The following is a 16,524-nucleotide window of genomic DNA, read 5'->3' as shown; positions in this document are numbered from 1 at the left end:
TCCAGCTCCCCCACCCCGCTACCCCTCCTGGGTTAGTGGAGCACACAACACCTAGTACCCTCCCCCCCTCACCCCCAGTCTCTTGTACGCAAGGGCAATGTGGGGAAAGTCTTTCTCCTCAGTCAGGGGCCATGTCAGTGAGGGGGTTTTTCTTTTTGTTGTTTTTGTTTTGCTTTTCACTTTGTGTGCAGCCCCCCACTAATTTTTCTGTGGGTCAGCAGCCCCTGACCCAAAAAAGGTTCCCCAGCCCTAGGCCCAAGTCAAGGATCAGGGTTCTCATCTGTGTGCTGTATAAATACATCCCGCCACTATAAAAATTGTTCCTGCACCCCTGGCCTTCTGAAGCAATTGGGATTAGCAAGGCAGGATGCTGGCTGAGAATGGACCTTGGTTTTCTCTGGTATGGCAGAATTGGGTGGAAGTTATTCAACACCTGCCTGCTCCCGCATAAAATATCCATGGTGACAGTGCAGTCACTTATAATCTTCGCCATGAGCAGGTGCATTTGAAGACCACTATGGTCCAGAATGTCATTACCAAGGTTAATATAGTGCATCGTTAACATTATCTGAACAATTAAGAAAATGCCATTAGATGCAGGTACTGAGCCACTACGCCATTAATGCAAACATGTCTACTGCTGTCCAAAACTTCCCCTGTGCTGTTGTGAATGCAGCATCATTGTGCCCTGGTGGATGTAGCCATAAGAGCGGAAAGAGCAGGGGATGTCTGGGCTAAGCAGAACTAAAGTGCTTGTGCATGAGTCATTTGTGCCTCTTCACTCGAAGGAACAAGATACTTCTGTTTAAATTCATATCTGTGGCATTCAGAAGAAACACAGAGAAGCAGGTTATTTAGCAAATGTATGAAGGCGACTGGAATAGTTCCAGTGAGCACTTGAAGAACAGAGACTCTGCGTGTGTGGGAGATGGCAAGAATCTTGTAGGAGCTACCAGAATACAAATATTTGAGTATGGGGGGTTGTTCTATCTTTATTCCTTTCATGAGAAGTCCATGCCATGTCTGGAGTGGGTGGCAAAGTTCCCTCTAATCTTTTCCATCTATGTGTGCATTTTTTCCATCTACGTGCAGAGTAAAATTTTCTGCGCACCAAGGTGTGTGTCTGTGCACCACCAGTAGAAACAACAACAACAAAACTGCTGTGGATGCTCTGCTAATCAGTTGGGCAGCATTTGAATCTCTCCTGAATGGCTGCATTTAAGCACACAGCTTACAGAGAACACTGGTGGTGAGTCAAAGGTGCTGGAGCTAACCTCGCCAATAATCAGGTGATTATACTCAAGTGTCAGCTATGCAAGGCTCTCTCAAGCTATGGGGTAGAGCTGTTCAAAACTTTGAATGGGAACAGCTGGGGGACATGCAAGCACCCCTTGATATCCTATTTCCCTTGACTGTCTTTCCCTTGTAGCATGTGCTACTTGGGAGGAGGACTCACAGACACTTTGGCTTCAGGCTGGATCAATCTCTCTTTACAGGTAGAACCTCTCTGGTCCAGCAGCATGTATAGTCCATCATGATTGTAGTTAGCCAGATGTCCGCTTATCATGGGTATGGCCAAGTTTCCCGCAGTCCCATATGTCTACACTACAAAGTTAATTTGAACTAACAGCCATTAGTTCGAATTAACTTTCATAGGCGCTACACATACAAACCACTAGTTCGAACTTAATTTGAACTAGCGGAGCGCTTAATTTGCACTAAACCTCATTCTACGAGGACTAACGCCTAGTTCGAATTAAGGGCTGTGTAGCCACTTAATTCGAACTAGTGGGAGGCTAGCCCACCCCAGCTTGCCCTGGTGGCAACTCTAGGCCAAACCAGGGAAACTCTTCTGCCCCTCTCACAGCCCCGGAGCCCTTAAAGGGGCACGGGCTGGCTACGGTGCTTGTGCCAGGTGAAAGCCTGCCAGCACCTAGCCAGCAGACCCTGAACCTGGCATGGCATGAGCCAGCCACCCGCTGCCACCCAGCCCTCCTCCTCTGGCCGGGACCAGGCTGGCAGCTCCCAGGAGCCTGCCTGAGGCCGCAAGAGGCGGGCGCCCACCTGGTCTAGTGCAGAGATCGTGGACCTCATCCAGGTTTGCGGGGAGGCCTCCAACATCCACAACCTCCACAGTAGGCACAGGAATGTGGCCGTCTAGGGCAGGATAGCTGCCAGCCTGGCCACCAAAGGTCACACGCGAACCCAGGAGCAGGTTTGCATGAAAATCAAGGTGGTCCAGTGAGGCCCCCGACCCTGAGCCCTGAGTTTAGAACATAAGAACGGCCGTACTGGGTCAGACCAAAGGTCCATCGAGCCCAGTAGCCTGTCTGCCGACAGCAGCCAACACCAGCTACCCTGGAGGGGATGGACCAAAGACAATGACCAAGCCATTTGTCTCATGCCATCCATCTCCAGCCTTCCACAAACAGAGGCCAGGGACACCGTTCCTACCTCCTGGATAAGCACTCCATGGACCCAACCTCCATGACTTTATCTAACTTCCCTTTAAACTCTGTTACAGTTCTAGCCTTCACAGCCTCCTGTGGCAAGGAGTTCCACAGGTTGATGATTTCCTTTGTGAAGAAGAACTTTCTTTTATTAGTTTGAAGCCTGCTACCCATTCATTTCATTTGGTGTCCTCTAGTCCTTCTATTATGGGAACTAATGAAGAACTTTTCTTGATGCACCCTCTCCACACCACTCATGGTTTTATAGACCTCAATCATATCCCCCCTCAGTCTCCTCTTTTCTAAGCTGAAAAGTCCCAGTCTTTTTAGCCTCTCTTCATATGGGACCTGTTCCAAACCCCTAATCATTTTAGTTGCCCTTTTCTGAACCCTTTCCAAGGCCAAAACATCTCTTTTGAGGTGAGGAGACCACATCTGTACACAGTACTGAAGATATGGTGTACCATAGTTTGATACTTCTCCTCCTCCTTCTCCTGACTTCCCCCTTCCAGTTCCCTCCTCCCAGGTTTCCCCCTCCCCTCTCCCACCCTTTCTCTTCCCCTCTCCCACCTCCTTTTCCCAGTCTCCCCAGAGGTTAATCCCCCCCCCCCAGTTTTGTTAAATAAAAAGAGTTTCTATTTTTGAACACACATGTCCTTTATTTTGTACATCAGGAAGGGGGGCTAGGGAGGGGTAAATGGAAGGAGGTGAGGGAGGAATGGGGTACGAGCCCCCGATCGGGAGGACTGGGGTGGCTCTGCGGGCTCCTCAGGGTGGAAGCTCTCCTGCAGGGTCTCCTGGATCCTGACAGCCCCCCAATTGACCCCCCCTCCCGGATGGCAGCCTGCAGCAAGTGCAGCCGGGCTGATGGCCGAGTGCTGTGATGTGCCGAGTGCGAGCACTCAGGGCACTCCAAGACAGGACTGCTTTGCTGTCCCTCATCGAGGTAGACAAGCAAGCGGGGAACCCTGAGAACTGTCTGTCCGGGGTGGGGGTTGGGTCCCTTTAAGCACAGCCCTCGGCTAGCCTGAGGCAGCAGCTCCACACTCAAGTCCTAACCTGATGCCCTGCCGGCACTGGTTCCGGCCAGCCTTAACTTTGGTTCAGGGTCCACTCAATGTGGACATGCTAGTTCGAATTAGCAAAACGCTAATTCGAATTAGTTTTTAAGTCTAGATGCACTAGTTCGAATTAACTAATTTGAATTAAGTTAGTTCAAATTAGTGCTGTAGTGTAGACATACCCATAAAGTTTATTTACAGCGACCCGTCCAGGCTGTCAGTATTCTGTGTCCTCTTATTTAGCAATAATTATGTGCTGTTTTTAGCAATAATTTATCCCTGGATGTCTTCTAAGACATTGCAACCTGTCATGACTAAGGCTGCTCTAGCTTTACCTAGTTCTGTATTCTAGCATTTAGTTCGTGGTTGATCACACAAACATTGCATTTTGTATTTTATTTGTATGCAGCTTATTTGAATTGATGGTAAAGGCTTGAGAGAAATAAGTTATCCTATAAATACTGTAGTATGTATGCTGCATGGATGCCTGCCACACTGCATAGAAACAACACAAGAAAATGTTCTGTAGGACCGAACCCTGTACCAGCAGGGAGATTGGAAGATTTAACTGGTCTCCTCCATCTTTTGTTCGTATATTCCATGTACCAGGTTAACCCAGATTCCTCTCCGTGATGGAATTGCGATGCCAGCTAAACCCACATGATGGCAGCACAGGATAGATGTACTGAAGAGATAAGGTAGGGCGGAAGTAATACATTTGAATTTCTTTAATCTAGCAATTTTGGGAAATAGGCTACGCTGGATTATGGAATTTTCCAGACTATGGGTGTTTGCCATAATGAAAGGTAAACGAAGTCTACTGCTAAAGCTTTGGTAGATACAAACCATTACAGAGCACTGTACGTGTATGACATATCACAAGATGAATCCTTACAAAGTGGTTTGCACCCACGAAAACACATGATACTCTCTACGTGTTTTGTTAGTCTTTAAGGTGCTGCTAGACTATGCGTTGTTTTTTCAGTTACAGACTAACTCGGCTACCCCTCTGAACCTTTTGTATTTAAACTGTCATTGGGAGAAGGAGTGTGGGGTCTGGGAGGGAGGAAGGGGGCAGGAGAGGGATGAGGATGGGGATATGGGGTCCAGGCATGAAGGGGATGGGATGGGATGGGGTGGGGCATTTACCTGGTGCCTTGCTCCCAGGGCACATGTGGTTCCATGCTCCCCTCCCCCCTGCTGTTCCCCAGGTACCCCCTGCCACTCATAGCAGGGGAAAAGTCTCCAGAGAAGTACTTCACTGCATGGCCATTCCCTCAGCTGAGGGTGGGGGGAGAGAAAGCAGCAGCGTGCAGAGCCATTTTCTTCTCCCCCTGCCAGGCAGAGCCCATGGACCAAATCCAGCCTGCGGTTTGCCTGGATCCAGCTTGCAAGGTTCAGGGCTCTGCCCTCAGAGCAGGGAGCCAGTGCTGGTGCTCCAGCCACATAGGGGTCCAAAGTGCGGGTGTTCATGGCTCACAAACACCTGGGCTGTGTCTAGGCTGATCACTTTTTCCGGAAAAGCAGCTGCTTTTCTGGAAACTTGCCAGCTGTCTACACTGGCTGCTTGAATTTCCGCAAAAGCACTGACGATCTCATGTAAGATTGTCAGTGCTTTTGCGGAAATACTATGCTGCTCCCGTTCGGGCAAAAGTCTTTTTCCGAAAAGCTTTTGCGCAAAAGGGCCAGTGTAGAGAGCAGAGATTTGTTTTCCGCAAAAAGCTCCGATCGCGAAAATGGCAATCGGGGCTTTTTGCGGAAAAGCGCGTCTAGATTGGCAGGACGCTTTTCCGCAAAATCTAGACGCGCTTTTCCTAAAATGTTTTTAACGGAAAACTTTTCCGTTAAAAACATTTCCAGAAAATCATGCCAGTGTAGACATAGCCCTGGATAAAGGCTATTCAAGTGTATTGTTTATGGGACCAATTTCTACTGGTGAAAGAGACAAGCTTGTCTCTTCTGCTAATAGAAGTTGGTTCCATGGGAGACATTGCCTCACCCGCCTTGTCACTCTAAAATCCTGATGCCAACACAGCTACAACAGCATCGCAAACATAACTATATTGAAATGAATCCTGCCAACTTTAACTCGGCTGAAGAAACCTCCCTTCGTCATGCTGGTTTCTTCAAAGCAGACTAAGGTTAAAATAGTTATTTTATGAGAGAACTCTTTTATTTCTAGCCAAAAGATTGAATCTTTTGAATTCATTTTTCCCCCTCTACAGTAAAGATAAACTAATTATCTGTCCTGATCTTAGAGAGAGCATGTGACAAGCAGGGCCAGATTGTGCTCTCTGACATACACTTGAACGAAACGGAAATTTAACCAGGCAGCTACAGATTTTCAAAGTTATGCCTCACAGCAGAAATAAGCTTATTAGTGTGTATTAATTAAAACTGACTTAACGGGCTCAACAGCAGTGTCTGTTGCAGGTCTCTCTGTAAGCTTTCCATTTAACAATAGAGACATGATTATTTTTTATTCCAGCAAGCCAAACGTGTCTATTGTTGCATGCCAATCCACATCACTGTTTTTTATTGTGACAGATTTATATGGGCTAGTACAGATGCTACCATACAATTGGTTATTTGTACACTTGGTAATAACCGTCATCCGTTGGGGAAATCTGGGCATTGTCCCCGATTTTGGTGAGAACTCCCATAGATACTCAATCATAAGCCTGTTCCTTCATAAGCCTCCCTAGTTTAAAAAAATTTGTAAAAATCACAGTGACCCATTCATAAGCCAACTCTATAGCGGTGGTTTGCAAACTTCCAGTCCAAGCTTGTCAGCGTAAGTCACTGGCACATTGGGAAGTTTTATTTACACCCTGGGAGTGTGTGAAGAAATTCGGGGGAGAGCGGGGGGTGAGGTGACCCAGGTCTCCCTCTCCATCAATCGCCCCCCTCCCCAAGTTTTGCTGCTATTTTAGTTTTTCAGCCCCGGTTCCTCAAAAATCAAAAGAGGTGTGATGCCAAAAAGTTTGAGAACCACTGATCTATCGGCACAGAGCCTCTCAGCTCCCATTGTCTGCTGTTTGCTGTTCCCAGACAATGGGAGCTGCAGGAAGTAGTGTAGGTACCAGGACGTGCTGCTGCCACTTCCCACCACTCCCGTTGACCTGGAACAGCAAACAGCAGCCACAGGGAGCTAAGGGGCTCTGTGCCTGCAGATACTCCAGGTACATAAAAACGTCCCAGCATGACAGTGGTTTGCCCTGCGGGGCTGGGAACTAAAGTTTGCTGATCACCTCTCAAGTTAGAAAAATGGTAAAATGCTGTGACCTATTTATAAGGCAACCCCCACTCTTTACTGTGTCATTCTTTTGCTAAAATATTAGGCTTATGATCAAGTATATAAGATAACTTGTTCTTGAGCTCAGTATTAATTCCACTTTCTGAACAGAGTACTATAGAGCAGAGTTTCCCAAACTGTGATCCGTGGCCCAGTACCGGTTCTTAGGAAAAAAATACCGGGCCTCAGAACAATTTTTGAGAGAGCCTGCCTCGCTGCCCGCATCCCCTAAGATAAACACTGTGCTGAACTCCCAGTGTCAACGGAGGTAGCGCAGGCTTCCCTTGGGGTCAGAGGGCAGTTCTGCAGCTGTGTGCCAGGTCCTGGAAGTGCACGGGCTGCTCTTCCCCCAGCCCCAACAGCCGGCGCAATACCTAAAATGCCGGTCCATCGCACGCTGGGAACTTTGTTCCCTTGCTGCCTTCCTGCACTCGGGGGAGAGGGTGGGAATCCGGGACTCTGCTGGCTCCAGCTGCTCGGGCGGCACGTGCAGCTGTGGGGAACAGAGGAGCAAGGCGCGCGCTGCCCAAGTGGTTGGAGCTGGCGTAGTCCGGGACTCTCCCTCCCCCTGCACAGGAAGGCATCAGGCATACAATGGACCAGCGTGTTAGGTACCGCACCGCTGTTTGGGGGACGGGGGAGCAGCCCACGCACTTCCTGGGCCTTGGCAGCTACAGGATCCCCAGGTATCAGTCCCTGTCCCCTCCCCTGCCCCCAGCCCCACAAGTACCCTGCCCCAGCACCCACAAGCACCCTGTCCCCTGCCCCAGCACAAACTGGCACCCTTCCTCAGAACTCTGTCCCAGCACCCACAAGCACAGTTGGGGCCACATTAGTGAGGTTTGAGGAGTCTGGAGGGATTGTGTTTTTGTATCTCACTTGTGTGGCCCCGACTGACTTTTCTGTTGGCACTGGGGGCTTTGGGAGAACCAGAAACAATTTATTTGCATATTCATCATTTGCTTAATGAATATGCAAATATGCAAATAAATGTTACTGGTCCTCCAAAAGCTCATGAATGGATTTACTGGTCCCCAGTATCAAAAAGTTTGGGAACCCCTGCTATAGAGTAATAACTATTTTCCTGACCTTACATGCTAGTGCAAGTTTTGTAATTCCCTTTAACACACACAGCCTCTTTCATTGTTATTTCGCACAACAATGCTTCAGACCAGATTTATTCATAAGGAGCTATTGGTCCCAGTGATTATACTGTATAGTAAATTCAAGTCCTATGAAGATTAGCAGGACCAATCGGCAGCCTAAGAAATGTCATTGCCACAAAAAATCAAAATGGCCAGTAAAAGAAGAGCTGTTAATCATCCTCCAGCCAAAGAAATAATACATCTCTCCCCATAATGGGAGAGCTCTTTTCCTGCATTGGCTCTGTACTAAGGATGATTATGTCCATGAGAAACAAAAATATTGAATGGAAGTTGCAGTGTTAAATATTATTTTCCTTATATTTAGATCAGTGGTTCCCAAACTTTTTGGCATCACGCCCCCCCCTTTTTTGATTTTTGAAAAACCCTCGTGCCCCCCTTCCAATTAGCAGTAAAATTTGTTGAGCAAAAAAAAAAAGGAACTGAACAGGGTAGCAAAACTTGATGGGCAGGGAGGCTGGGTTGCCTCGCACCTCCCCCTCCCCTGGAATTTCTTCACTCCTCCTAGTTTGAGAATCCATGATTTAGATTGTCAGTTGTCTGAGGCTGGTTCGGTCTTTTTGCTCGTGTTTGTACAGCACCAAGTATAATGAGGTCTGGTCCATAACTGTGTCTCTTAGACATGGATTCTATACAAATGCTAAATAAACCTTTACACCAGGTTTAGCTTCCCCTGGCCAGTTTACTGGTGTTCTCTAGGATACATAGGCTGAATCTTCATTCATTTACCTCAGCACTTCAACCAGACTTTCTGCTTTTTTGTACATCTTTGGGCAGGATGTTTTGAGCCTTGGATTTATCCATTAAATTTAATTTGACAGGATTAAAGGCAGGGAAAGCTTCCCATCATGAGTTTAGCGGGACTCAGGAGTGGCCTGGAGGGAGAGACAAGCTTTAGAGGTGAAATAGTACAGTCACTGGCGGTAAGGACAGAAACTAAAGACCAGACAGGCAGCAATGGTGCCAGTCAGAGCCAGCCCCGGCTGTGATCTTTGTGAGGAGGACATGTAGCACTTGAAACCCGAATAGAGAATAAGAGATCCTTCGGAAAAGAGCGGATTTGCTTCTTCCAAAGTGCTACATTTGCATCCCTATTACGGAATAGGGGCCAATGTAGACACAGCCTTGGAGTTTTCAGCTTAGAAAAGAGGAGACTAAGGAGGGATATGATAGAAGTCTATAAAATCATGAGTGGTGTGGAAAAAAAGAATAAGGAAAAGTCATTTACTTATTCCCACAATATAAGAACTAGAAGTCACCAAATGAAAATTAATGGGCAGCAAGTTTAAAACAAACAAAAGGAAGTTTTTCTTCACTCAGCACACAGTCAAACTGTGGAACTCCTTGCCAGAGGATGTGGTGAAGACTAGGAATTTCACACACCTCAAAAAAGAGTTAGCTAGACTGATGGAGGGTAGCTCCATCAATGGCTATTAGCCAGGAATGGTAGGAATGGTGTTGTTAGCCTTTGTTTGTCTAGAAATGGATGACAGGAGAGGGATCACGTGAAGATTACGTGTTGTGTTCCCTCCCTCTGGGACATCTGGTATTGGACACTGTCAGCAGACAGGATGCTGGGCTAGATGGACCTTTACTCTGAGCCACTGTGGTTGTTCTTATGGTCTTATGTTCAGGAACACTGCTCATAACATTCAACTCCCCCAGAGACTTCCTCCTCCAAAGGTTGAATTTGGGCATTTCCAGATGGGACTGATTTTATTTTTTTGTCTCACAGATCACATAACTCTCACATCATTGGGTAGGCAATGACAAAATAATTAAGTTCTGAGTTAATCAGGTCTCGGTATCTCCTGAAAATATCTCGCAGCATTCGATCTTCTTCATTGGTTTCGTAGCGATTTGTGTAAATCCTCACCTGTGTGGAGGAAGCGAAATCATAGTGGTGAGAAGTGCATTACCTGGCCAAAATTAAGCTCCAATGGCCATGTGGCTACTGAGATTCCTAGATAAGCCTAATATCTACATAAGAACATAAGACCATTAGAATGGCCATACTGGGTCAGACCAAAGGTCCATCTAGCCCAGTAGCCTGTCTGCCGACAGTGGGCAGCACCAGGTGCCCCAGAGAGGGTGGACCGAAGATAATGATCAATCGATTTGTCTCATGTCATCCATCTCCAGCCTCTGACAAACAGAGGCCAGGGACACCATTTACATCCCCTGACTAATAGCCTTTTATGGACCTAACCTCCATGAAATTATCTAGCTCAGGCATGTCCAAAGTCCGGCCCGTGGGCCAATTGCGGCCCGTGTTCCGATTTAATACGGCCCCCACTTCCTCCCCCCCTCCTGGCTCCCCGGCGCTCTTTTGAACTGGCACGCCCAGCGCACCGCTTCTGGCCGCGCCGCTGCCGCCGCCCATGGCCTCCACGGTCCTAGAGCCTGCCCCGTAGGGCACGTCTGCAGCCCCGCTCCCCCGCTTGGCTGCGGGTTCGCCCTGCCCCCGGGCCGCTGTGAGGCCGGCGTGCCCTGCGCTCTCCGCCCTCCTCTGACCCTGCGGGCCCTCCGCCTTGGGGCTTAGAGTGTGGGGACAGCCCTCACGCATGTTCACTTCTTCAAATCTGGCCCTCTTTGAAAAAAGTTTGGACATCCCTGATCTAGCTTCTCTTTAAACTCTTTTATAGTTCTAGCCTTCACAGCCTCCTTTGGCAAGGAGTTCCACAGGTTGATTACATGCTGTGTGAAGAACTTTCTTTTATTAGTTTTAAACATCTAATATAAGAGGTCAAATCCTGAAGACCTCACTTTGTTTTTGCTTAGGCAAGACTCCCAGGCCTGCCACTGAAAGTTGTGCCTCATGAGTCTGAGAGAAAACAGACTCTCACTAACCCATTTTTGGGGTGTGTCAATAGTAGAACATACTGGTGGAAGGAAAGACTCAGGACTTCTCCAGAATCCATAAATTCCTGGGACCTGCACCTATCTGGAGGGATCTAGAAAAAGCACAAACCAGCTTTGCTCATCCTAGGACCTTGCTGGTTCTCAGGTAGCGTGGTTCATTTAGACCAGTCTGAACCCTGTTTTCCTTGGCTGCAGTTTGTCGCAGGAGTGTGCTTTGCATGGGGTTCCCCAGCCATTGTAAAAGAGGTAAGGTCAGGGCTGTGTTATTCTGGAGTAGATTTCATGGACCTGGTCGGGTCCAGGGAAATACATTCCTGAATGGTCCTACATCTTGGAAATACATATTTGGTTCTGGCACTTCCTCACAATCCTTTCCTCTTAGGTGTGGCCAGGACCCTTAAACCCACATTCAGAGGAGGGGACTGCATTACCCTATTCGTAAATCGATGCTTCTACTTGGGGTTCTTTGGATGGGATGCAACTTTTGAGACGGGATGTTACCTTCATGGTCCGCAAGGTACATTTCCCTTCTGCTTGATTTTGCAGCAGCCTCTCCACAAATGCAACACTGAGGAAGGCCCAAACTTTGAGGAAGAACAGCTTCTTGCATGATAACACGAGCTGCAACAGCTCCTCATCCAGTGACTCATGACTGTTGTTGAATTCGAGCGTTAATTTCTAGGAAAGACAAATAGTAAATTTCTATCTCAGTGGGTCAGGCATGCTGTTATGGCGTTGCCAAGGGATTCAATCAGCAAGTCTCTCTTTCAGCTGCTGATTAGGTTGATTTACAGGCAGGTCACCTTTTGTATTTTAGATCTTATGTAACTTAGAATTCTAGCATAACAGCACCCAAAAGTATCCAATCAGAATTGAGCTCCATTGTGCTAATCATTGTATGTTATGTATGTGGCAGCTTGAGGCCTGCAAGACATTTTGTTTACCATTGCTCATGCACATGGTTGCCAGGTTCTGCTAGTTTCCATCTGTCATTTTTTTCGTACCAGCATTATGCATGTGATACACATGTAAAGCCAGGGCATGTAAAGTGAAGTGTGTGCTGATTGCACATAACATTCACTGTGAGAGCCGTGCGCTCCCTCTGCATCCAATCACAGCACTGCTACAGTCCAATCAGCACATCCTACAAATTCTAAGTACCCAACCGCAGTTAGCAAAAGGACTCTATCTTAGGAGACCATCTTGTGGCTCATTGAGATGAAGGACTCACTAGCCTAGAACGCCCATTGCTGATATTGGAAGTTCTTTGTGGAAGGCCTTATAGGCTATGTCTACACTACAGAGTTTTTGTGGGAAAAACAGCTATTTTTCTGCAAAAAACTCATGAAGTGTCCACAACTCAAGTGCATTTTTGCGCAAGAGAATCAAAAGAACAGAGGGTTTTTTGTGATATTCCTCTTTCTACAAGGAAGAAGCCTTTTTGCGAAAGAGTTCTTTTGCAAAAAGATGTGTGTGGATGGGGAAGAGGGAGGGTTTGCGCAAAAAGAAGAAAAAGCACAGGTGCCCTGGTGGTCATTCTGTGCATACTAATCAGTGCTTACTTTCGAGAGAGTGTCTGCAGTCTGGATGCTCTGTTTCGCAAAAGCCCATTGCTTTTTTGATGCGCTTTTGCAGTGTGGACATGCTCTTGAACAAAAAGTTTTTGCAGAAAATCTCTTCCAATAAAAGCTTCTTATGCAAGAAGCTTTCAGTCTAGACATAGCCACAGTGACACAAGATGCATTAACTAATGCTCAGAGTCCCTGTCATAGATCAGTCTATGAGGTTCTTATATGTATTTCCAGAGACCAAGTCTGAAGAGTTTATTTTGATCCCCCAACACATTTGTGAAAGGGAATAATTATAATTCAAAGGAGCCAATGTAGATTAAAGGAACACTATGCTGTAACAGTGATTGAGGTACTAGAGAAAGTTAACAGAAATCACCAATCACAGATGCAAATGACCTTTTCAGTTGTTAGCCGCAAAATATGTCTGGCAAGGGACATACTATGTATCATTTTTTCTTTTCCTATACATTGTTTTACATATTAAGCCTAGTATAGTAAACGCAACACTACAAAGTAATAATTTACACCAATGCATATACTTATGTCTGGGAAGATCTCAAAGCACCTTACCATCTTGTGTACCAATTGTTTGAAAGGAACACTGTATCTTCAGTCCTCCACTAACACACATCCACATCTGTGGTACAAGGTTGCAACTGTTGAAGGAGGCGCAGCAGTTTATGGAGAGGAAGTAATCTTTTTGTGGAGGGGACCATCATTTCTTTGTGTGTGTACAGCACATGGTTGAGTGGGCCCAGTTGGGATCCCTAGGTACTAGCTCTGTAAAGCTAATACTTAAGAAGAAGTAGAAATAATGTGTCCAACTGAAGCTGATGGAGGAATTTAGATAGGCAAAATGTAATTAGCTAATTTGGACTTTAGTTGGGAAGCTAGTACCCATATCTCTTGTGGAAAAAATTGCTCTAGTGACCTTATGGGTCAGGATTTCACTTTTACACCAACCGTTTGGTACCACGCTCATGGAGCCATGGTGAGATTAGTGACAAAACAGTAACATGTTGCTGACTCACCATACCTGCAGAATGTGATTGTAAGCTGGTAAGAGATTGGTGAGGGTCGGCCTCATCGACCAATCCGGGTCACTGAAATAGCAGCTCCGTAGACTGATGCTCCTGAGCGGGATCTCCGCTAAGAGTATTCTGGCTAGACTGTCGTGCTTCATGACTCTTTCAAAGAAGAAGTTCACTTTCAGGTTGGGTGCCCTCTTGGCTAGGTTGGCCCAGGACATCCCCCAAATCACCTGCCCGTGCGGGTCATGGATGTGGCACTTGATGTTTATTGTCCAGAGAGAATGGGCGTTGTGCTCACACAGGATGTCCAGCAATTCATCGGAGATGCAGTTGTAATTAAGAGTCAGGGTGACCAGGTTGCGGAACATGGACATAGTCTGGAGGAACAAGGGGCTGCTGTAGATGGAAAGATGGTGGCTGAAGAAGTCTTCTATGTTGATTTCAGAGGCAAAACTTCTGGTTTTCAAATAGCTCAAAGAGTTCAAAAGCTCACAGCCTTCTTCCAGCGTCACTCTGGCTCCTTTCAAGCTGAGATGAACAAGGTGTGTCCCCATTCTTTTGAGAAAAAGAATTAAGTTCTTGATAAACTGATTCCTAATTATGTTTCTCCAGACCAAGCGGTCCAATTCCAGGTGCTGAATAGACAGAGACACCAGACGGCTGTTACATTTACCCAAGCGTGAGAGAAGCCCCCTCATGGTCACTTGAAATTTTCGGGTCAAGACAGCATTGTAAGGATTCAGGAACTTGATCTCTAGCTGTTCCAAGTACTTGCCGAATCTCTTGACGTACCATAGCGCAGATTCAAACTCGGATGTGTTTGACCTGGACGGCCGCCCACTGAAGGTGATGGTTCTGGTTCTCCAGAGAGAGCCTGAGTACATGGCTTGATTCCATCTCTTACAGACGAGGGCAGCCCGAGATCTGTCCCTGTCATCTAGCCACCAGAACACATGGCTCAGGCAAACGCTGGGCAAATAGGCCCAGCAACTCTGCTCGGGTTTGCTGTCATCCTCCATCTAGGAGACAAACAGTTCCTATTGGATGCAAAACCAAAGCTTAGCTGACCAGATCAGGAAGGCTGTGGCTAGTTTGTTTAATGTTACCGGACAGATCAAAAACTTCCAAGTGAATTGCAAAACTCCTGCCTCTTTACATTCAAAAGCAACCATCCATCCTTTGCTTCTTTAACATCCAAATGCTGGTGACCACATGAGCTCTTGGGTCTAACCTGTGATCTAACTGAATTCAAAAGAGAAAAGCAATGAGAAGAGTACAGTCACACCAATTGCAAAGGGTACAACTTGAATTCCTTGGCCTCAATAAAACTTAAATGTTAAACGGTATATTAAGAACATAAGAATGTCCATACTGCATCAGACCAAAGATCCATCCAGCCCAGTATCCTGTCTTCCAACAGTGGCCAATACCAGGTGTCCCAGAGGAAATGAACAGAACAAGTAATCATCAAACGATCCATACTCTGTCACCCATTCCCAACTTCTGACAAACAGTGGCTAGGGACACCATTCCTGCCCACCCTGGCTAATAGTCATTGATGGACCTGTCCTCCATTAATTTATCTATCCCTTTTTTGAACTCTGTTAAAGTCCTGGCCTTTACAATATCCTCTGGCAAGGAGTTCCGCAGGTTGACTGTGTTGTGTTTGTTTTAAACCTGCTACCTATTAATTTATTTTGGCAATGCCTAGTCCTTCTGTTATGGGAACAAGTAAATACCTTTTCCTTATTTACTTTCTCCACACTGGTCCGTGATATTATAGACCTCGATCATATCTCCCCTTATGCTTCTCCTTTCTAAGATGAAAGGTCCCAGTTTTATTAATCCCTCCACATACGGCAGTTGTTCCCTACCCCAATCATGTTTGTTGCCCTTTCTGGAACTTTTTCCATTGCCAAGATATCATTTTTGAGATGAGGTGATCACATCTGCATGATATAGAGATTTCCATGTCAATCAGAGTTCCCTCAAAGCGGTGCGCATATGCGACCATGCAGGAGAGGTTCAAAGAGTTGATTTCCTTTGCACTGCAAAGATTAACAGCACTCACTGTCTGAATCAGCGGAAGGGAACCTCTGGGCACTGGCCCAATGTGCTTTATCCCAGTTAGCCACTGGCGGGCTGCCAGACAGTTTGTTTACCTGTGTGTCTGCAGGCGTGGCCACTCACAGCTCTGAGTAGCCTTGGTTTGCCATTCCCAGACCATGGGGACTACAGAAAGCAGTGCAGGCCGGGCCATTCCTTACTGCAGCTCCCTTTGGCCGGGAATGGTGAACCACGGCCAGTGAGAGCTGCAACCGGCCATGCCTGCAGTTATTTGGGTAAACAAACCATCTGGCAGCCCACCCGCCACTAAGCCTGATGAACTGCATGTGGCCAGTGCGAGGAGGTTCCCACCCCGACCTAAAAGAACTGTCAGACTCTGCTGCTCTTAGCTCTTCTGAGTGAACATCCCAACCCATTTCAGCTGACCCTCTAAAAACTGCTGAAGATTTTCAAAATCTTTTTGGACCTGGGCTAGCTCCAGGCGTGGTTGTGGGAGGCAGGAGGATTGGGTGGGGAGTGATGAAAGAAAGAAACAAGAAACACTTGGGATGCAAGAAGAGGTAAGTTACCTGTTCTGTTTAGGAGGCATCCAGACCCCAGCCTTGCTCCCTGCAGGGTTCAATGATCACCCTCCTTGTTCCCCCACCCTAGGGAGGACAGCCATTGTCAGGGAGCAAGAGGTAGCCTTTGTGATGTCATGGGCACTGGCTGGGATGCATTGCAAGTGGGAGCAGTGCAGCCAGCTGGGCAGTGTTGCACACTGGGAAGGCAAATGGGAGGGATAAATTTGTTCCTTGGGGGTTCAGTGTGAAAAGAGAATCTAAGGCCTGGCTGCAGGACATAAAAGGCAGAAAGTAGGACTTCCTGCACAGCTTTGGACCTGGGAACTGCAAACCTCATGTGTGATGATTTGGAGAATCTATGTACAACTTACTTCAGTTCGGGGGTGAGACCTTGGGAAGGAAAGGGCTCTCCCTCACTCAGCCCTCATTGCCACCTGGACCATGCCCCAAAGGGCTCCAAT

At 47.0% G+C, this 16,524-nt stretch overlaps 1 protein-coding gene across 4 annotated transcripts; it reads right to left on the bottom strand.

Annotated features, from left to right (window-relative positions):
* Window positions 1-9,659: 9,659 nt before the first annotated feature.
* Window positions 9,660-16,162, bottom strand: FBXO39 (F-box protein 39). Of its 4 annotated transcripts, none has more exons than XM_006130024.4 (4): window positions 16,070-16,162; window positions 13,439-14,675; window positions 11,333-11,509; window positions 9,660-9,845 (listed from the first exon to the last, which is right to left on the bottom strand). In XM_006130024.4, exons 2-4 carry the CDS (start codon window positions 14,450-14,452, stop codon window positions 9,717-9,719), a joined length of 1,320 nt encoding a protein of 439 aa, XP_006130086.1. In that variant the 5' UTR covers window positions 14,453-14,675; window positions 16,070-16,162; the 3' UTR covers window positions 9,660-9,716. The 4 variants fall into 4 exon arrangements, with proteins under 4 accessions (XP_006130086.1, XP_075760535.1, XP_075760534.1 ...); XM_075904420.2 differs by lacking the exon at window positions 16,070-16,162 and adding an exon at window positions 15,308-15,443; XM_075904419.2 differs by lacking the exon at window positions 16,070-16,162 and adding an exon at window positions 15,173-15,239.
* Between the last annotated feature and the right edge of the window lie 362 nt (window positions 16,163-16,524).

This window comes from Pelodiscus sinensis, chromosome 21, assembly GCF_052426305.1.
Source record: "Pelodiscus sinensis isolate ZL-2025 chromosome 21, ASM5242630v1, whole genome shotgun sequence".
NCBI classification, from domain to species: domain Eukaryota; kingdom Metazoa; phylum Chordata; order Testudines; family Trionychidae; genus Pelodiscus; species Pelodiscus sinensis.
Note: the sequence above shows the minus strand (reverse complement) of the source record. Positions and strands in the feature narration are given on the sequence as shown.

What these genes read in the sequence shown, in the direction of transcription:
- FBXO39 (XM_006130024.4), bottom strand. Translation starts at nt 14,452, where the DNA reads ATGGAGGATGACAGCAAACCCGAGCAGAGTTGCTGGGCCTATTTGCCC. An exon ending in CTTACAATCACATTCTGCAG is followed by an intron (nt 11,510 to 13,438) that starts GTATGGTGAGTC and finishes TGTCTTTCCTAG; the next exon opens with AAATTAACGCTCGAATTCAA. An exon ending in GTACCTTGCGGACCATGAAG is followed by an intron (nt 9,846 to 11,332) that starts GTAACATCCCGT and finishes TCCTCCACACAG; the next exon opens with GTGAGGATTTACACAAATCG.